Source organism: Cottoperca gobio, chromosome 18 (genome assembly GCF_900634415.1).
Source record: "Cottoperca gobio chromosome 18, fCotGob3.1, whole genome shotgun sequence".
Classification (NCBI taxonomy): Eukaryota; Metazoa; Chordata; class Actinopteri; order Perciformes; family Bovichtidae; genus Cottoperca; species Cottoperca gobio.
Window position 1 is genome coordinate 13,841,849 of NC_041372.1, and position 22,428 is coordinate 13,864,276.

The following is a 22,428-nucleotide window of genomic DNA, read 5'->3' on the forward strand; positions in this document are numbered from 1 at the left end:
AACTTTATGGCTAACTTTATGGCTAACTCTATGGCTAACTTTATGGCTAACTCTATGGCTAACTTTATGGCTAACTTCTGTATAAACTAAACTGACTTCCAGCAAGTCGCGGACTCACAGCGGTGATTAAAACGAGCAGTGGAGTAGTAACGTTATGAGCGTACAGAGCGGTTTTATTCTTCCCCGCACATTTTTGGAATTAGGTGGCGCTGTTCAGCACTTATACGTATGTAAGTCTGCTCACAGTCGGCTTTCACGTCGGGTCATGTAGGTTCCACATCAAAGGAACTGCTCGTCTTGGATTCACTTCATACAAGGGGGTCATATTAAGGGGGTAGAGTAAGGAATGCGATTTGACGTGTAGTTGTGACGGTGCGGGGCATTGTAGGTCCTCGTATGTATAGAAATACTAACATACGCATGTGTTCCAGTGTGTGTCTGTGCTTTGAACTCAGTTTGACACCTGCACCTGCTGGCGTCATTATGAGTTCACGTGAAGTTCATGACCCTACACACACACCTGTTGTAGCCCCACAGTTTATCTATGATCGTATCTTCCCATCACGTGTCTTGTCCTTTGGATATGTTCTCAAACGTGGCTTCTTTTGTATTCCTTCTCTCCCACACTGTTCCTTTTCTCTTCCTCTAACTTTTACTTTTGTTTTTCTTCCTCCTGCCAATCATATTATGCAACAGTTTCTTCAGTGGCTTCCAATTTTATAATGAGTCACACCTTTTCTCTCTCTTTTCTTCCTCTAAATGGATTAAATAAACAATGGTATTTTAACAGAACACCACTTCAGTATGTGACCCGGGACAGAGCGAAAGTATCATGATACTCTATGTGTTGCCAATTTGATATCAACAGTTTGGCAACTTCCTGCCGCCATTGGCAAGGACGTCCTGCGGTCCTCACAAACACACACACACATTTCTCTACCTCTTAGAGAATAGAGGATGTTGATGCAACAACACATCCATTACTCTGTTTGTATCTTCCAGGGTCCTGACGATAAAAGTCATTGATGATTGGACAGAAATTACACGTTCGTGTGGCTCTGGGGATGTTGGGCCGTCGGTTTTTCGGTCGCTCTTCCCATCAGTTCACTCCAGTACAGACATTTACGTCCCTCTAGCAGGTTGACTCTAGTGGTCTAGTGATACGCCTTCCAAACAAAACGCTAGAAGGTCGTGAGTTCAATACCAGGCTGCCACCATTGTACCCCTGAGCAAGGTACTTAACCCTGACCCTAACCCTAACCCTGTACTTAGTTCAATGTAAGTCGCTCTGGATAAGAGCGTCTGCTAAATGACCTGTAATGTAAAAGTTCAGATGAAATGTCCTGTCATCTATCTGCTGCAGATATTAGCGGTCTTTGGGGATCCCATGACCTTTCATGAAGCACATGTAACTCTTGATCCTAATTCTGAGTATATTCTCTTTTTTGTACCATCCTCTGAAGAACACTCATTGTTATCACATCAAGCTAATACCATGTTTAAACCTTGGTGTGTTTTAGCGTAGGACTCTTTCTTTTAATTCCTTCTCATTCGACAGTAATTAAAGAACTGGCAATATCCAGATTTAAGCAACAGATTGTGAAGTGATGGCTGGATAGACGAAGGGCGCGTTGCATGAATCAACTCGAAAAGTCCTTGACATGTAAAATCTTGGAACTGCTTTGTTTTCTGACGGGATGACGAAGGCAAACATCCAAATACCTTCCGTCTCTGCTCATTCCCTTGTTAATAGTGGAAGGAGTGTCAGCTTGTTGGTAAAGATGAGTTCCTGTAAAGAGTTTCTACCAACATTGGGTCATGTTTTCTTTGTTTCATGGAAGTCTGTCATCAACAAACTGCAGCTGGAGCTGAAGACGGCAAGGTTCACACATGCCTGACAGGCCACTAATGCAGGAAACCCCCACGTTACTGCATTAAGGGAAATCACACACCTCATACGTTCCGAAATACTTGGCAATCTACCAACGGACGTTTCTGCCTGGAAATACTGTCTTGTACAAGGACACGTCTGCAGGGAAAGTCAATAAAAGGAACAAATAAAGAGAATGTCCAGGGTGATTTTATAAAACATGTGAACCACAAAGATTCTTACAGCAAACTCTCAATGTTCCCTCTTTGAGTCTGTAATAAGGTAGAATCACTTCTCTTCTTTGATGTATTGATTCATGTAAAGTTTCCCGCTCGTGCAGCCAGCCGGGTGACAATCATTTCTTCTGCTTCCTGCTGCAGCACCTTCTTTCTTACGGGAAACGGTGCATTGAGATTAAAAATGAAACTGGCTGACACGTGCAATCAGATTTCCTCAACACGTGTGTCACACTATAAACTTTCAACAGCAGTTTTGCCCCAGGCCTCATCCACACAAAGAAACTGCTGACACTTAAACCTTCATGTAATTCCTTCCTTTATTTTAACATAATAATACTAGACAAACTCTTCATCATCACCAGACAAATGTAAGTCAATTGTTATGCAGTAAAGTTATTTGTAGCTTCATCAAATCAGGAAATAAATGTGAGAAATCTGTCGCGCAATGCAGCTGAAAATACACGTTGCACTGCATCTCGCACGGCTTAGTTTATATTCTCATCTTCTGCATTCTAAGTTTTTAAGTTTCTAATATTCCCGAGCCCAACCAGTAAACTGCCAGAGACATAAGTTGTGTATGTGTGTGTGTGTGATGAACATGGTTTACTCCCCTCATCATCCTGTCCTGAGATGGACCGTCACACTTGTGCTCCCACAGCTCTGCATGTGTTGACTCAGTCTGAGAGCTGATTGGTTGTCGTCCGCTCTCTGTATTCCTCGTGTACCTGCAGCGGAGGGTTCAGCTGTGCGTCTGCATCCAGTCTGCTGGATGATGTGCTTTAATCCTTCAGAGGGGATGAGAGTCACAACTCTCAGCTTTCTCCTCTTCTCTCTGACGCTTCTTCTTTCCGTTTGTTTTCTCTCTTGCACATTATTTCAAGAATGTCTAAAGACCTACAGTATTGGTTGTTTGTTCAAAGACAAGCTGAGTTCTTGTTTTGCTAGATTGCTGACAAAGGTGACGAATACAAGGTTAGCGTGACCTCACAACGGCCACATTTAAGAGAAATATGCTAGGTAACGTAACAAAATGTGTTATTAACCTGGTTTTCTGGAAGGATAATGTATTTTATTGTTTATGTATCACAATATTTTTAGATTTTGGAGTACACATTATTATATTTAGGTATACATATTTGGGAAAACCTCAATATTTAGAACTAATTTCCGTTATATCTTAAAAGAAAGTAAAGTAAAAGTATTTTATTTTGGTAAATGTTGGTGAAAAACAGTGAAAACGACACATTCTCTCTCAACTCGTCTAATACGGCAGACTTTATCGCAGATTCTAATGACGCCGGAGGGTTTACATTGGATTCAGTGTGAAGCCTGATGCGTCTCGCACAGACGACGAAGGGAGCACCGTCATCAGACGCAGAAGGACATTTGACCAACTGTCGATACAAGATGGGACAGAGACCGAGGTCGTGAAAACAGATACGATCACAGAACTAGACTCCATTCATGAAAACTATCAAGTCATGTCCACACTTACAAACACACACACACACACACACACACACACACACACACACACACACACACACACACACACACACACACACACACACACACTCTCTTGGTTTCCTTGAAGTGGTTCATCTTGGAGTACTTAGTGTTGGAAACTGTCAATGCTGGCGGCAGAACTATAAACAAACAGAATTGTGTGTGTGTGTGTGTGTGTGTGTGTGTGTGTGTGTGTGTGTGTGTGTGTGTGTGTGTGTGTGTGTGTGTGTGTGTGTGTGTGTGTCAGGCCAGTGTTTATTTCAGTAATATTTTATATTCCTGTCATTTGAGAATATTTTTCTATGTAATCAATTATTTCCAAAACGACTTGTGTGTGTGTGAGTGTGTGTGTGTGTGAGTGTGTGTGTTTGTGTGCACTCTCAAACCAAGTCTTTGAAGTGTGTGTAGCTTGTTATTACATCTGTGCTCATTGCCATAGCTTTGTCTCTGTTTCTGTTTCTGTGTTGCATCAAACTGAAGGAAAACTCCCGGCGAACATCACACAGCCAGTTTCTTCTTGATGTTCACAAACCACAGTGATCTGCTGGGCTGGGGAATAAAAACAGATATGGAGGCATTGAGACATCAGTCAGTCAATGTGTGTGTGTGTGTGTGTGTGTGTGTGTGTGTGTGTGTGTGTGTGTGTGTGTTCCCCATTGTTAGACTCATGTTAAAGACTTCAATAACAAAATGGTGAACATTTACAACAAAAACATGTCGAACAATTTGAGTTGATTTAATGTCTGCGGTCTTCTTTGATCCTGTTTCTCTGAAATGTTTTGCATCCTGTCTGTAAGTCCGAGACACTCGTGTAAAAGAATTTAGCATTTTTAGCAAACGGTTTGACATTCGATGGGAAGGCTGATGCACATGCGACTAACTTATTGCTGTCATTTTACATATTTCAAATATTCTCTTTGCATTTTACTGACTTTTTAGAGACTTATATTTACCAGGCATCGCTGAACATTAATGAAATGACATCACTACATAAGGAGGAAGTTAACCTGGTGGTTTACTGACCAGACCCTTGAATAATACAGCATTACTGTAACATCTTCATTCATTAGTAGTTACACTAAAGGTTTGGGAGCTTTGGATCAAGTTGTCCAGGAGAATTCTCGGCCGTTATGCGTCTACACTTGGTCTTAAACCTTTCTGACGGATTCACGTCTATTGCGCAAAAAGGTCATTTTGATAAGGTAACATTTGGCAGTAGCTTTTTAAAGATAAGTTACCAAACCGGTGGTGGTCATGTGCAGATATTGTATGAATGTTTTAACTTAGCGCTGACCTTCGCAGGTGTGTGTATTGTAAAAGAAATATTGTTGATGGAAAAGAGTGTTTGCTCTGCAGCTATTAAGCGTTTATTTAAGCTGACAGAAAACACCTGTTCTCACTTGTTCCACATCCACAAGCTTTCTGAGCATTGTGATTTACATACAGGCTGCCTGCCATCTGTGGGATCTGCACGCTGGATGCGCCTGTGCACGTACTTCATGTGGTTTATAAAACCAAACAAGTTGCGTTCACACTTGCATGCTTTACCGATTCTCCAAAGGGTTTAAATGTCTGGTTCTTCGCCACACTTGGACACGTGGTGATGCCGAGTGCAGAATCTCTGTTGGTTAGGGTTGCGTCTGTGCACAGCTGCTACACTTTCAGTTTTAAAACCTTGTTGCGTATTCATTAAAAACATATGAATTGTGGTATTTGCAATAAAAATCCACTATTGCGATATCTTTACTTTATAGTTTATTACAGGAGTACATTTAACAATCATGGTAACAAAAAAAGGAAAGGAAGAAAGAACAAGACATTCATATTTAAACTAAGTGAACATTCCTGTAAAAAGAAATATTATGTACAGAATGACAGGTTGAGAGAGGAAGGGGACGTGTAGTCGCATGGCACTTAAAAAATAGACATACCTCGCAAGTGCTTTCTGTTTTCCATAATTAATATCAAATAAAATGCAGTGATAATAAGTCTGAATAACAAATCAAATAATAATTATTACAGTAATCAAATCAACAATATTAACATTTTAAACACTGTTTACAATATAACTGAAATACATAACATTCTAAATACATCCAATAACTCTAAATCTGTAATAGAATAAAAAATAGCATTTCAAATATCTTATAACAACAATATTAATCGTACAATAACATTAATATTAGGTTATTAGTAGATGTAAATAGCTGATTTTCCCCATGGCTTGCTAAAGGAAGGAATATTATACAAATTAATATACACTATAATCTATTAATGCTCTTTCTGCTTTCACAAAATGCAAATAGTTTAATCATTAACTTAATGGTAACGATTAAAAAAAAAAAGCAATCTCACTCGATACAAACTATTGCAATCTAGAACTCTCAATTAGAAAATGTACACAAGAAAAGCAGCAAACAAAATCTATTTTTATATATTTTTAGAATGAAATCAGTGGTGTGGTTGGTAGAAAGAGTGAACGATGTCTAGCACAGGCAGAATCCATCTGGAATGCTACAACAGGATCGTCCAATAAGAAAAGCCCTCTGAGCGTGACCCCGCCCTCCCCTGAAACCTCATTGGTCCTTCTCTCTCCAGCTTCGGTTTGGAACCCAGAACTCCATCCAGGGATTCTCGAATGTCCAAGAGTCCCATCGCAGAAGCTTCCTCTCCAATCACGGAAGTCACAAAGCTCTGAGAGTTCTGATTGTGCAATCACCTCAAACAATAAATCTCTTACAGCTAATAAAGTTGCTTAAACCGTGGAATTTATTTGTTGTTTTGCATTCTTTAGCGTTGATTGGAGGGAGCAGCGAGACGAAATGTCACCTTCTCCACACAACTCAAAATGGCTGCCCCAAGGAGACGAAGAAAAATAAAAACGGCACACAAATAAAAACAAACACAGAATGACGAAGCGACACTCAAGCAGCATGTATGTAGGTTTTCTCCATCTCCACCTTATCCCTCTGTCTCTTTCTCCTCCGGGAAGTCTCTTCTTGAGAGCGACTTCTTTATCGTCTCCTCCGGTTCGGAGAGTTCGCAAAGCAGACCTGGAAAGCAGTCATTACTCATTTGATTCAGTTGTATCTCGCGTGATGCCAATTGTGAGTTCAAGTTCTTCTGCTTGCACCACCAGAGTTGCTTCCTTGGGGAGGAACACACAATGGTTGCAGAAGGATATATGTCAAGCTACATTGGAAACCCCTGATATCTTTGTGTTAATGTGGACAGAAGGCTGAAGCTTATTTTACTGTACGATGCACGACTGGAAGCAATATAGGAACTGTTGATAAACCAATGACAATCATGGAGTGTAGAGGCAGCTTTGTGAAACAACAAGCAGGAAAGGAAGTCTTGAAAGAGATTGAACTATTTGCCCGTTTACATCGATTCAAAATGAAATATGCAGCCAGTATATCTCCATCAGAACTACACCCCTCATTTCTGAGCTCTTCCCTTAAATACCTGTATTGATATTTGACCCTAATTTCAATATATTGACAGCATCAGGAGCCAATGGGACGAGCTCAGCAGCACAGTGTACCTGTGCCGCCACCTGCCACGCAAGGTGCTCTGATCCTTTTGCATCCGTAAGCTAGTAAGCAATGTGATGGACCTTTTAATGGAAAACACAATGCCACCACTGATGTGTCGAGCGGATAACATGAGTTGAATCTGGCGCTGTGAAGAATTCGGGCTCAAAATTGAACAAATTGACCAGAAGATCTGGAACTATCAGTTTATATATCCATCTCTCTTACCCTGCTGTACAACTGAAATGGTTCACTGCATTTGATTAAGCACAAGCAAAATGCTAAAATATCATATTCTCTCCTCCTATACCCTGTTTCATCCATCTCGCCTTCCTTCCGCAACCGTCTTTTCTTTTACTTTTCCAATTTCAACACTTCATTTCACCAAAAGTACCACCATACCTCTCTTTCTCCCATTGTGCACTACCCACATTCTCTTTCAAATTATATTACATAGCTTTTTTGTACATACATTTTGTTTGTATATTTCTTTAGAAAAATACACAGAATAGAGCATAATTAAGAACTTTTTTGGCAGCTTCTTTCTTTCTCAGAGGAAGGTCCCGATCATCATCAGTTGTAACAAGAGACGAAGACTTCTGCTTTTCTTTTAGTCCGAAAAGGTGGAGGAGAAAAAATAACTCTGAAATTCTTTCTTTTCTTCCTTCAATCTCCTCCCTAAAGACTTCTTCCATCACTCCCCCACTCATCGATTCTCTGCCCTTCAAACAGTCGCTCCCAGCAGCTCTTCCGACTTGGCCATGATCTCGTTCTGGTTGGAGTCCAAGCCGTAGAACTTGACTTTCAGCCCGTCGACAGGGTGGACCACAGGTACCGTAACCACTCGAGGAAACTGCCGGGTTGCCAGCTCGAAGCGGCTGGTGCTGGCCAGCTCAATAGCCAGGATGCGAAGGAAGAGGGTAGCGAGCTGCTTGCCCAGGCAGGACCGGACACCACCGCCGAAGGGCAGATAGTGGAAGCGTCCCTCTTTGTCTTCTCCTCGCTCCTCGCTGAAGCGGTCCGGGTCGAAGGCGTCCACATCCTTAAAGACGGCTGAGGTGTCGTGGGTGTCCCGAATGCTGTACATGACACTCCAGCCCTTTGGAATCTGGACTCCCTGGAGACAAAAAGAAAGAGAAGTGTAGCCAGTGAGCAGCTTTGTAAGGGTGAAATCATAACTGCGTTCTAACTTCTGATGAACCCTTCATTGTTGAAGAAGAACGTATGAAGAAGATTAAAGTTGAAACCTGATTATGATAAAAAGGACTCAAGAATTGCAAAGATGCTCCATGCTCATGATAAGAGACAAACATATGAAAGATATGAATCATTAACAGTATTCAGTTGGGAACTGTTCACTACTCACGTCAAGTTCGAAGGTCTGCATGGCGGTCCTGTAGGCCCCGGAAACAGGCGTAAAGAGTCTGAGCACCTCCTTGATGACACAGTCCAGGTACTTGAGGCTCACGATGTTGTCCAGCCTCAGCTCTCCAGGCATAAGGCAGCCATTGTGGAGGAGACCCCTGGCTCTCAGCTCCTCCCTCAGGCGCTCCAGGACGGTTGGGTGGCGGAGGAGCTGCATGATTAGGGAGGTGCTGGCACTGGCCGTGGTGGCAAAGGCAGCAAAGATCAGCTCGATAGTCGACTCCTGCGGGATAATAGAGGCGAGATGGTGTGTCAGTGCGTTGGTTTCCAAACCTATTGGCTTGTGATGAGCGAGGCCTTCTCAGGAGCCATCGTCACAAGTTATCTCTGTCACTATTACTATTCACTACTCCAGATCTGGGAAAAGCCAGAACTGTAAGAGGGCATTTGAGTTGACTTGTCTTTACTTTGTGGGAACTCCAACTGGTTCTGATGGGCTAATTGCTTGTAACTTGAATAAAGGGTCCAGACAGTGGAAATATAATGTAGTATAGTGTTCTATTATGTGCTGAATGTGATGTTTGACATCAGCCAAATGCCCAGCCATCGCCACGATTACTGTTTTGAGGTGGCAGTAACAGAAATGACCCTATTGATGACTGAACAAAACGCATCTTCTCACCCAGCATGTTGTCAGTGGCATTTGGATTTCTTTTGAAAACAAGTCTAAGGCTTAAACCTAAGTGTGAGCACACTCAACCTTGGACCTCAACCTTACGTTGGGCTCACATCCACTACCCCACACCTAATGCTTGCCATTTGTTTCATAACCGCACTAAAAGAAAGTCAAAAGCCAATACAAAATAAAAGCATGAATTTAATTCCTGAAGAGTAGCGTATTTGGAAATATAAAGTTCAAGTCCAATAACAACAGTTAGTGCACCGTGTCAGGCCCATTATGAAGGTAGTGGAATAAATAACACGCAGGCTGGGCAGCACGACTCTTATTATAAACCTCTCATCTGCCATCATCTGTGTCAAAACACGTCTCTGCCTCACCCTACATGTGTGTTTTATATATGCGTGCGTCAGAAAACTGCAGGAGAGTGCTTCAGCCTGGGCCTCTGCGACAGGGGCTCCCCAGTTCACTTTGTGTGTGTATTTATATACTGTATGTGTGTGTGAGTGTGTGCGTACAGGAGGCCTCTTTCAGACCCCTAGCAGGGGGAGTGTTGACTTATTTTTGGCCCTGGACTTAACCCAGAAACCACAGTGAGCGAGAGAGAGGCAGAGAGAGTTGAGTTTCCACAGAATTCCTCAGAATTACTTTAATAGGTAAATAGAGGGTGTGCCTGTCCATGAGTGTGTGTGTGTGTGTGTGTGTGTGTGTGTGTGTGTGTGTGTGTGTGTGTGTGTGTGTGTGTGTTGTACCGTGACTGTCTGTCTATGGACATTAGCTTAGCATCCCTGCAGTCATATTTTATATATAGATGTGTATCATAAGTCACTTTAATTGCTTATGATGCCAAGATGATTTGTAGGAGAAATTATGCTAATTGTTTATGTGTATGTGTGTGTGTTCAGTCAGCCAAGACGGATTCCCTTTGGCAGCACTTTACTAGGGTAAACAGTGAGTGTGTTCTTTATGTGTGACTGCGTGTATGTTTGAACACACACGCATCAGAGGTGTGTGTATCTGTACTGTATGTGTTAATGCCGTGTGATTGAGTGGCTTCTTGTGCGTCTGGCTTCTCTCCAGCACATGTTTGCACACCTTTCCTCCCGCTCAGGTGACTTCTGTGCGTAGGTATGTTACCTTCAGTTCCTGCATGGTGAGCTCGGTGCCGTTCTCTTTGGCGCTCTCCATCAGGATATCCAGCGCGTCGCTGTAATCCTTCCCTTGGGAGCACAGCGGCTTCTCCCTGATGGCCTTCTCTATGCTTTTCTGCAGGGTGTCTCGTGCACGGATACCCTGCAAACACAAAGCAATTAAACATTAGATGCCAACCTTTCTTTTTTAGTGTTTGGGCCAAAAGCAAATCGAAGCAAACTAAATGTATTTTTTGTAAGAAGAAAGTTTGCATTTACCTTCCTGTAGCCGCTAAACGGCAGGTCTATCGGCAGGCTGAACAGGTTGTCGACAAAGTCCTGGAAGGTCGAGAACAGATGCCTCATCTCCTCCTCTGACACCCTGAATCCCAGCAGCACCCTCACCGCCATGGTGAACGACAATCTCTGGCTCTCCCTGGGGAAAGACCGATCAGAACCTCAGTTATACAACTCTTGCAGATGAGATATTTCTATCTACGCTGATGATGTTTCGCTTTATTGTCGTGGAGAGAAACTGATAATGACCTCTCCAACGGTTACTAACCTGCAACAAAAGGATGTTTCAACACGTAATAATATCGTTTCTATCTTTGAAGATGATAGTTCTGCCCGTGATGCCTCTTGTACCTGTTTTCTAAAGGCAACTTGTATGTCTTATATGGATATTTCTGCAGTGATTGATTATCTTTTTGTCAATGAATCAAGTTACTATGTACATTACATCGGTTGTATTTCTTCTCGTAGCGATGATCCTACCCCAGAGTTCTAATAAATATGACATTTCTCTCTCTTGTGATTGTGTTTCCACACTAGGACGTGAAGCGTACCTGTAGACGTTGATGGGCTCAGGGTTGGAGCTCCATACTCGGAGGCTCTCCTGGATGACCAGCTGGATTTTCGGGAGGTAGGACTCCAAGGCCTCATGGCTGAACACTTTTGCAAACACCTGGAGAGACAAAGTAACACATAGTGTCATGCATCTGACTCTACCTGTCTGTTCACAGATAAAGATCAACCAGGATTTTCATTAAAGGCTCATAAATTGTATGACTTGGCACACAAGCAGAAAGCACCGAGACATTAGTTTGAAGCATGCAAGTCCAAGCAGAGGACAAAAGCACTGATTAAGCAGAACAACTATACACTGTAACCCCCTCCCTCTGACAGTACAGTAAGTACAAATGGCATGGCAAGTGCACATTTCATATACTACAACAATGCAAAGTGGCTTTAACTTGATGGTGGTAGTATTCCCCTTCTTTCTCCCTCCTGTCGCATCTCCACAACATGTCTACCCTTCGTCTCTCTTGAATCATACCTAGACAAGACTTTCCATCGTGTGTTCATTCCTCATTCATGTCCCTCCCTCTTTACAAAGACTTATACATTGTGGAGGTTTTCCCCTGTAGTCAGCAGAACCAGAATGACAGGCAGAAAGAGCGAGAGAGCGAGAGGAGGGGGGGGAAGAGTTAAATCTTTCCTGGCTGCTCGTAGTATTTCTTAGTATGAATCAGTCACCAGTCGTCAGTGTTGTTTGGACAAATAACATTCCATCTGATTTAACCTCCAAAAGTGGGGAAGAAAAAGTGAGTGGACTGAACTAGAATCAGGCTTTTATATTAACATGAATCATTGACACTTAGCTTTATTTGGATAAAAAACATTCTTGTGCATTTAACCTTTTGAACTCTCCCTTAAGAGAACCAGTGATTATTAATGCAACTTGGCCAAATGTCCACTTTTCAGTCAAACAGTCAAAGTTTTTAGCGATGAGTTTTAAAAGACTACAGTGATCGAGCCATAGAGGACAATATAATTCTTCATTTTAAGTTCAAATACTAAGTTTTATTCAGTACGTTGTGTTTATTTTATGAACTCCTTTATTTTCTAACCTGCACAAACTCATAATTGCATCTCGTCTGTGGTTTTTCTCAATTTATTTTATCGTCGCGGGTTCTTTTTTACTGTTTCCTTCTACTTTTTATAACCATGCAGAAACTAAACTGCGCTTAACACAATGTAGACTTAACTATGACGGCATGTTGCCAAATTACATGTGGAATCTCCTCACAAGAAGCTTTGTAATGGATGCGTAATTGTAAATGGATAATGGATTCTAGCTTTTAATGCACAAAGAAAAATAACTTTGCGATATGTTTTCAATAAGTTAATACGCTGAAATAACAGAGTTTCATCGACAAAGTGTTCCTGCTTATTTTCATTGAGCCATAATGGAGGCTGAGAGGGAAGAAAGGAGCTTCTAGAAGGATTTGAGCCCCTGCCAGTGAGGGTACATGTGGTTCCTGAGGTCGATGTTTCAGCCACCAAACCATCAGTTGGGCACTCGTGCTCTTATTTTGTCCTCCACCTCATTTTCCTCTCATTTTCTTTCTCCTCCGTTGCCGTCTTCCCTCTCTCTCTCTCATCATTCCTCCAAACCCTGCTTCCCTCCCTCCGTCACCCTCAGAATGAATGAACAATAGTCTACTGAGCTGGTGCTGTGTGTGTGTGTGTGTGTGTGTGTGTGTGTGTGTGTGTGTGTGTGTGTGTGTGTGTGTGTGTGTGTGTGTGTGTGTGTGTGTGTGTGAAGTACGTTGCATGAGCTGTATTGGGTGTATATATATATATATATATATATGCTGTGTGTGTTAGGGAGTGGTATGTGCAGATCACAGGGCGCTCTAAGACGTTAGCAGCGCTACATTTCCTCTGCTGCTGCACCCTGGAGCCGCCGGTCACAGATCAGCTCACATGACCTGCTCGCCAACCCCCGACCACAGGGGATCACACACACTATCTGACCTCAGAACTGTCATGGCCGTCCTCCTGTTTGCTTTGCAGTCGATATAGATCGTGTGGAGGATGGTTCTGTCACTGTGCAGGGTTAGTGTGTGTGACGAGGAGGGTTCGGGTTATGGGGACCGCTAACTGTCTTACTGTATTTGCAAAATGACATCGATTGTTCCATAAGGGTTGCTATGGTTACTTGCTGTGGATTGGCCTTAAAAAGGACGTCCTCTTCTGTCACGTGTTTGTCATCTCTTGTCATTTGAGTAAATTGACTGATTACTGAGTCCGTCACTCATTTATTGAGTCATACAGTCAATCTCTCCCGTGGTCATGTGGTCAGTTTTAATAAGCTGTTTGACGGCTGTTAGAGATGTCATTGGTTACGCAGTCGTTCATTCATTCTGTGCATTTCCTCATCACTAAATTAGACGCTAATTGGTTTTGTTAATCAGTCATTTGATGATAGCTTCAGTGATATGAACCCATGACTCAACTCTCCGTCTGTAACTGAGCCAGCTGTTAGAGTGTGTTGATCTCTCACCTGAGGGCGAGACGAGCATGTTTCAGAATCATCAGGGAAATATTGGTGAAGCCAAAGGAGGTTGTGTAACGCTGTGAATTTAGCCATTTAACCCGTCTGCACTGGATTATGCATAATTGGTCAATTTGGGCGAGTACTTTGCCTATTCCTACACACACACATTCATAAATAGTCTGAGCAGCAGAGTTGAGCTACTGTGAGTCAGTCAGTCACTGTGTGTGTGTGTGTGTGTGTGTGTGTGTGTGTGTGTGTGTGTGTGTGTGTGTGTGTGTGCGTGTGTGTGTGTGTGTGTGTGTGCGTGTGTGTGTGCGTGTGTGTGTGTGCATGCAGGCAGACGGGAGTCCAAGACTCTGAAAGGTAACTACAGGTCATACAAACACACACTCAGACATGTGTATGGTATCTCCCTACACGGCCTGGCTGCCAATCAAACACAGTTTTTTATGCAGTGTCACTCTGGGACAATCCAAGTTCCGCATAGTGTGTGTGTGTGTGTGTGTGTGTGTGTGTATGTGTGTGTGTGGGGGGGGATTGTTTGGTCATTTTGCTGCACCACAAAAACGTGACTGTCTTCTGTAGCCTGCAGCGCAAAGACACAGGCTTAGAAACACACACACACCCACTGTCACACACACACACACGCACACACACACACACACACACACACACACACACACACAGACACAGTCGTCCAAATAACGTCCATATGTCTTAAATTATGTGAAAGTGCTGCGAGCTGCTGGTTCCACAGACATGTAAAGACTCCTTTATTCCTCTCTCTCCCTCTGTATCTCTCTCTCCCTCCCTCTCCCTCTCTCCCTCCTTCTCTCTCTCTCTCTCCCTCTGTCCTCTCTCTCTCCTTCTCTCTCTCCCTCCATCTGTCCCTCCGGCTCTCTCGGGTCCCTCCCTCCCTCTCTCTCAGCTCTCCCTCCCGGGAGGGGGAAGAGGAAACTATAAACTAATAAACTATATTAAACTATTAAACGTATCAACTGAATAGAACTATGAAACTATTATAAACTATATGATATATAAACACTATATTAACTATATTAACTATATAACTATTATAATAACTATATGAATATGATAACTATATAAACTATATGAACTATATAAACTATATGTAAATATAACTAATGTAACTATTATAAAATACTATATATGAACTATATACAACTATCAATATTAACTATATGACTTAATACTATATTATTCTATATAATATATGAATATATAAACTATATAAACTATAGGAACTATTATAGAACTATATAAACCTTTATAACATATTTAAACTATATAAACTCTATAAACTATATTACTATATGAAACTATATAACTATATAAACTATATTAACTTATAAACATAGACAACATACATTAGACTACATTAATTATATGACATATAAAATTATATGAACATCTCGAACTATATAAACTATATAAACTGTACGTATATAAACTATAACTATATGAACTATATAAACAATTAACATATGAACAATTATGAAACTATGACTTAATAAATATATAACTATATTGAACTACTGAACTATATACTAAAACTATATTGAACTATATGAACTTAAATATATGAAAAACTATCATAAAAACTATATAAACTATATAACTATATAACTATATTAATATATTAACATATATTAAACTATATAATATATGAACTAAATGAACTATATAGACTATAGAACTATATTAACTATTAAACTTATAAACTAATAATATATAAACTTATTGAACTATATGAACATATAAACTATATTACATGAACTATATAAACTATTATAAAACTATATAAACTATATAAAATATGAAATATATTAACTATATTTATTAACTCTAGGAACTACTGAACTACATGAAACATATGAATATAAAACTAGTGTCATATCGTTGGCTGGGGAGCGCAGCGGGCAGGACGGTCTGTAATATGGCAACCGGGATGTTGGTTTGTGTCCCAGGACTCTGCAGAAGTTCATCCGATGCCACGAAACACTGGAGGGGGCTTACAATGCTGGAAAGCTGGCGAACGATGAACACACACATCCACAGACGCGTACTGTTTGTCAAACACACACACACACACATATGTAAATACGTGGAAAATCACAGTAGCACACGCAGATACACAGAACAACTGATTTGAACACAGACAAACAATATATTGGTTTGTCTTTATATGCATGCAAACACACACACACACACACATAGTGTAACACACACACACACACAAACTAAGTGTGTGTGGGGGATTTATACACACAAACACACACATCCATCAGCGAGTGTGTTTTTCCAAAAGTGATCACTCTTTTTGAAGGCTGACCAGTCATTTAAATTAACGGTACGGAAGAGAGAGAAGCTGCTCTGTGATTGGTGCGTTAGTTCAGCTGGAGTTGTGGTCATGAGTCACCGTGGAAGAGCAGGAGAGAGAGAGAGAGAAGAGGGTTAACGAGGGAAAAGATGAAAGGCAACGAAGAGGAATAACTTTTACACATCAATTTGCACCATCACCCAATTGCACACCATCAGCGCTGACGTTTAAGAGAACTTAAGGAGGAAGCTTCAATATCATAACTGTCATCGTTTGGTGACCCGGCAATTAACCTGATCTCTCCCACTGACCTCGAGTCCCTTGCATGGGGAAAAAAAGACAACTGAGAGAGTGGACAAGGGAGAAACTGAAATACAGAGTTTAAAAAGATAGAAAGAGGCGGGAGGAGGTCTGAAAGAAAGAAACCAGATGAGAGAAAGTGAAAAGAAAGAGAGAACATAATGAGCCAAACAAGGATCCCAGGCTCAGCTGAGCTTTGTGCTGCTGGCAAACACACCGACGTGACCAAAACCAAGAGATCCTCCTATTACCCCCCCCAACTCCCAACACACACACACACTCACACACACACACACACACACACACACACACACACACACACACACACACACACACACACACACACACACACACACACACACACACACACACACACACACCACCACCACCCATAAAATACATCCTCTCCCTCCCATTGTGCTCCAAGGGGGAGATATTTGTGGGGAGCGCCTGGTTTGAAAACAATGTACGTTCCACTTTGTTCCCCCGTTCCTGCTTAGAGACAAACAAGACTGTGGTCCCTTCCCCAGAGACGAGTGTGTGTGTGTGTGTGTGTGTGTGTGTGTGTGTGTGTGTGTGTGTGTAACAAACTTTTCCACAATAATCAAAGTTGCAATCAAAGATGGAAAGAGAAGCAGAGACAGAAAAGCTGAGTTCCTATCCATTCAGCTGTATATAAACTGAAGTCTCACAGTGCAGACGGGCTTTCATGCCAAATGTGTGTTTAAGATCAGTGCAGATGCAACTTTAAACAATATTAGTGGTGGCGGTTCAACTTTCTAAGGGCAATAATGAGCATTAAAGTCCCCTGAAGGCAACAGTAGCTGATTTTGAAAAGGCTGAAAACTACAAACAGCAACGATGTATATATTTGATTATTTCGCAACTTGTATCTAATGCCAATGTTCAGTTCCAACTCCCTTATGTAGCAGTTTAGAGGTAATGTTTGCATTTGTATAAACTGGAACCTTTCCCTAACCTTAACCAGGTGTTTTAGATGTTTATCATTAGCCATCATTTGCCAGAAACCGTTGCACAAATATATGCTATATGTTCCACTGGACTGTGAAGGTCTCAGCCATATTCTGTCTCTGTCAGACCAGCTGCAGACTATACTGAGTTTCTGACCAAGTGCTGCTCCAGAGGTGAGCTCCAGCGCTTCAGAGAAAGACGTCAGCATGATCCGTCACTCTTAAGGTGCCTTCAGACGAGGTGCTTTTAACAGGCGTCAACTTGTTGCCGACCAGATCTCGTGGCTCATGTCCAGCTTCCTTCGAACCCCTTGCACATCCCTGTGAGTGATGTGACTTAATGTGGAGCCAGCTGTTTGGAGATGCTCTGAATTGTTGCCATTGGTGAAGGAAAAGATGGAGGTAACCATCGAGGTTGTGTTAGACCAAATACAAAACACATACAACACGTTCATTTTGGAACTTCCTTCTTTTCCCACAAACTACTTGCAGGATCTGGAGACAGAGAGGAACCAGGGTGTGAGTGTGACTTCAACAACAGTAGTGCAGTGTAACTACACTGTAACTATGACACCTGTGTCCTTGGAGATTTGGATGTCTACTGTGCAAACAACAGCGGCCGGGTGGCCAAGTGTGAGGACACCTCAGGAACATCCCAGTTCAAGCATCGCATGACGCACACTGTTTGTTGTTTTCAAACCACTTAAAGATAAGATAAATCATGCGGTAAATAGCAGTGGAAAGACACTGGAAGGAACAATTATGTAGACTTGGAGGGATTTTAAGTGGCTTTGGAAGATTTTATGGTCTGTAAAATGTTTTCCAGAAACGTTGTACATGCTGCTGAGTGCATCAGCTGATCACCTGAGATCCACGAGTGCGACATGACTGAATCACACGGCTTCTGGCTGAATCTGTTTACAATTTCCACACTGGAGCAGAATCTGCATCGGGTGCTGATGTTCCATAAAGATCACACTGGAAATGAAGGTCATTAAATGACAGGAGCATAGAAGGACCAAAGTGTCAACGAGGGTATGACCTGAACGTTGGAAGCTGTGAGTTCGAACAAACCCTGACGACGTAAGTTTCCAATTTACACTAATTATTACAAGATGAGAGGGGTTTGTGTGTGTGTGTGTGTGTGTGTGTGTGTGTGTGTGTGTGTGTGTGTGTGTGTGTGTGTGTGTGGACACAGAGGAAATGTGTTAAGTGTTTAAGGAGTCTAATGACACATTTGTTTAGAACAGAGGCCCATGTTGAACTAGAACAAAACAGAGAGAAGCAGAAAGGAAGATTACAGCCATGATAGCAACTCCACAGGGCTGCGAGAAAAAGAAAGATGGAGAAATATTATAGTCAAAAGAAGATCCAGGCATCTGTTCAATGAAGCTTTCAGTTGGTTTGGCAATCAGGATTTTAGTGACCATACGTTAGCACGTGGTGCGGTCCGCTTATATGTCACCAGATGTTTAAAATCCCGAATTTAGAACTGAGAACATGTATTATTCTTATATTCTTACCACTAGTGACTGTTTGATGTATTGTATTCAAGGTGTTCCCAACTGTTCATGTAGGGCTCCCAGCAAGTCACCAAATAGATCGTCATGTATCCTTCTCCTAACGACTTTGCTAAAGGCCCTGTCACTCAGCGCCGTACGGCAGAAACGTACGCTGGTGCATATACAACGTATATGAACGTATACAGAACCTCTTGATAGCGTATCACGTACTTATACAAAACGTATCAGAGCGAACGGCCAACGTATTCGACGAATGGCCAACAGACGCATTCCTAGCGTATACCTTCGCCGTGTGGCGGAAACGTATGCCGGCGTATACGAAATATCGGCAATTGTACATTGTTGAACGCTGAGGCCGTGAAACGTTTTTGAACTTGCTTAAAAAACGTTCACAGCCTCAGCGTTCAACAACGTACAATTGCCGATATGTCGTATACGCCGGCATACGTTTCCGCCATACGGCACTGTGTGACAGGGCCAATACGCTAGGAATGCATCTGTTGGGCATTCGTCTAATACGTTGGCCGTTCGAATATTTTTGTGTTTTTTAGAGAACTTCCTCGGGGTGCACAACGCAACTTAAAATGTTTCACGTTGACCAGCAACAGATGAGTTAATACACTTACACACATATCTCTCAACATTAATGCAGTGAAACAAGAGAATGCAGTAACGAGTAACACAAGGACACAATCGATACGAGGATGGATTATGGTGATTGAAGGCCTCTTCACAGTGGGCTGTTATTCGGCCCCGTCGCAGCAGCATCACTGTGTTTGTGGGACATTTTCACAGGGACTCTAACAGGATTTAGCTGAGCCATTTCACCATTACGCTAATTATCCTCCCGTCTCCACACACACCAACCTCCAATCAGCATTCCGATATTCAATCCCCTCCACCTGACAGCTTCCAGCTCCTTGTCCGGAAAACCGACCCACACTCACACACACACACACACACACACACACACACACACACACACACACACACACACACACACACACACATGAGCCGAGTCGTTCCCGGCTATTTTCCTAGACTGGCATTCTGAGCCCATTCCCAATTATCCTAACTACCCTGAAAAATACACACAGGAGGCACATGTGAATACACACATGTAGGGAAACACACACACACACACGCACGCACGCACGCACGCACGCGCACACACGCACACACACACACACACACACACACACACACACACACACACACACACGCACACCCACACACAGAGTTGGAAGCCTCTTGCAGGACAGGCTTAAGCTCGGTTGGACATTCGGTTTGTGTCCAAAAGCAAATTAACATAACTGATACAATTAAAATGTCAACAAACATTCACAATGGAGCCTTTTATAAATCAGTGTGAGACAGAAAAGAAGGATAGAAAGAGGTAGAAGTACACACAACCATGAATTAAAGGGAGAGATGTCCGTGGAGAAAGAGACAGATGACACATGGAAGAATGTGAGAGAAGAAATACGGTTTGTTCACACCAGCATACAACCTGCTGATATGTCAGGGATCATCACAGAACATGTGCACATTTTGTTTTTGCTGCAACTTTAATTTTGATGCACTTAATGCTCATAGCAAACTGTATTGAGAGAATTGGGGAGTTAATGGAGAATCTTTCTTCTCTCTCTTCAAATACTTTTTATTGAATGAAATTCTGCACAATCTCTAAAAACTGGCCGGCATAATGGCGGTTAGCTTGGCAGAAGTTCCCCAAACGATCCCTGCACGTCACGAGTCACTTCCTGGTGCGAGCGGGAAACAAATGACCAAACATTAAGTGCAAAGACGCCCACTGAGAACGATCAAAGATGAGAAACTTGGCGAGAGCATAAAATGATGTAAAACCGTCACAAACACACGGAAATGTGATCAAGAAAAGTTAAAAGAAATAGAGAATATGCTTCCATTCAAGAGAGTCCACATGGACACATTAAGGCTTTTCTGCCTGATTTATATGGAAACAGGTTTTAAAGAAGATTAAATTAGACGACCGAGAGTTCCATCAATCACAGGCCGACGTCTTGAAATAAGTCAACGGGTTGCTGCGCCGTCCTAAACAAACAGGGATGCACACGCTGGACATGTTCCTCAGAGCCGTGTGGAGAATGGAGAAGAACTTACACCCTTAATATGAACAGAAATCCATTTGTGGTCTTAAGCATGATCGACCCAACAAATGCTCCACTGCAAGACAAATCAAATGTGGCTTTGGAAATATCTGAGAGATGTGATCTGTCCAGTATGTCGGCTACAACCTCCCTGAAGTGTACAACACAGATTTCTTCACTTTCATGATTAGATGAAAGCGGGAACTTTGGCCAACATGCATATTTGCACTTTGCTTCCATTCTGAATGGTGGAGGCTTTTATTTTGAAAAGGCTCATTAGGTCCATTTATTTGAATGAAGCAAATGATTGAAAGCAAAGAATACACACACACACACACACACACACACACACACACACACCCACTTCACTCTTGGGTATTTTGGAGGCATCACATGTTCCTGCCAGGTATGTTTTCCTCAGTGAATGATCCCACCCAGGTGGTGAAGCCCTCCACGTCCATGAAGCGTGCCGAGAGGCTCTGGCTGCCACACACTAATCAGGTTTGTGTTCACAGTAAAATGATACGCGATTTTGATTGATGACTATTTTCACTCTTCCCACTGGCCATGCTCACAGCTCTGTGTACGCCGTGCACGTAGACGCACAAGTGGTTTGTGATCAATTTAAGAAAGACGCTCGATCATTTCTTTCAACCTTCATTTGACCCTGATGACAGAGAGAGTTACTCTCTTGCCTCCTTGGTTGGTTTAACGCCTGGGCACCACACGTGGGACACCCCTCGTGTTGAGCTCACACGTGTAGAATTGATGCCAACAAGCAGATTTTCATGTCTTATCAACACATGACACTTTCCCTTTTATGCATGTTCCAGAAAGGTTTGCTACTTCTATAAACATAATACAATCCTTCAAACCAGAACACTGGGTACTGAACCCAATGTACTTTAAATAAGAGCTCTGTTATGAGAGACTTCTAGCTTCATGACTCACCACACTACTTATCCAGCAGGCGTACTTTAGGTAGCTTATGGCTTTGTGCTTTGTCCACCTTGGATTGCCTCAAAGAGTTTGAGCAGCTCTGCCTCTCTTTCACGTATCAGGAGTGATATCAGGTTTGTGATCCCGCAGAAAAACATTTTAATTTGGGAATATTAGACGTTGAAAGGAGCCAGTTGAGGTGGTTCATCTAGTAAGGAGCCACCTGGCCGCCTCCCTAGGGAGGTGTTCCAGGCACGTCCAGCTGGGAGGAGACCCCGGGGAAGACCCAGGACTCTGTGGAGAGATTATATCTCCTCACTGGGAACGCCTCGGGATACCCCAGTCGGAGCTGGAGGATGTGGCCCGGATAAGCGGTAGACGATGGATGGATGGATGGAATATTAGACAAATTAATAGAAAAACCACAGAGCAGTTAACTTCCTCCATCAACCCTTCACGTGTTCTATTCTTAAATTAACTTTCAATTTAAATTCCTCACCATCTGCATTATTTGACCCGATTCCCGCCGGGCTACAACAGCTCATCTTATTCTA

General features: G+C 42.3%; 2 protein-coding genes across 2 annotated transcripts in view; one reads left to right on the plus strand and one right to left on the minus strand.

Moving 5' to 3' along the window:
- LOC115024040 (cytochrome P450 26B1-like) overlaps positions 1-6,313 on the plus strand; it is a 29,073-nt gene extending 22,760 nt beyond the window's left edge. The window contains exon 4 of the mRNA XM_029455420.1: positions 6,214-6,313. Coding sequence (XP_029311280.1) covers positions 6,214-6,313 — 100 coding nt within the window. The remainder of the gene's footprint in view (positions 1-6,213) is intronic.
- Positions 5,358-11,367, minus strand: cyp26b1 (cytochrome P450, family 26, subfamily b, polypeptide 1). Its single transcript, XM_029454914.1, has 5 exons — positions 11,174-11,367; positions 10,605-10,761; positions 10,333-10,488; positions 8,518-8,799; positions 5,358-8,268 (listed from the first exon to the last, which is right to left on the minus strand). Exons 1-5 carry the CDS (start codon positions 11,320-11,322, stop codon positions 7,876-7,878), a joined length of 1,137 nt encoding a protein of 378 aa, XP_029310774.1. The 5' UTR covers positions 11,323-11,367; the 3' UTR covers positions 5,358-7,875.
- Positions 11,368-22,428: the final 11,061 nt, after the last annotated feature.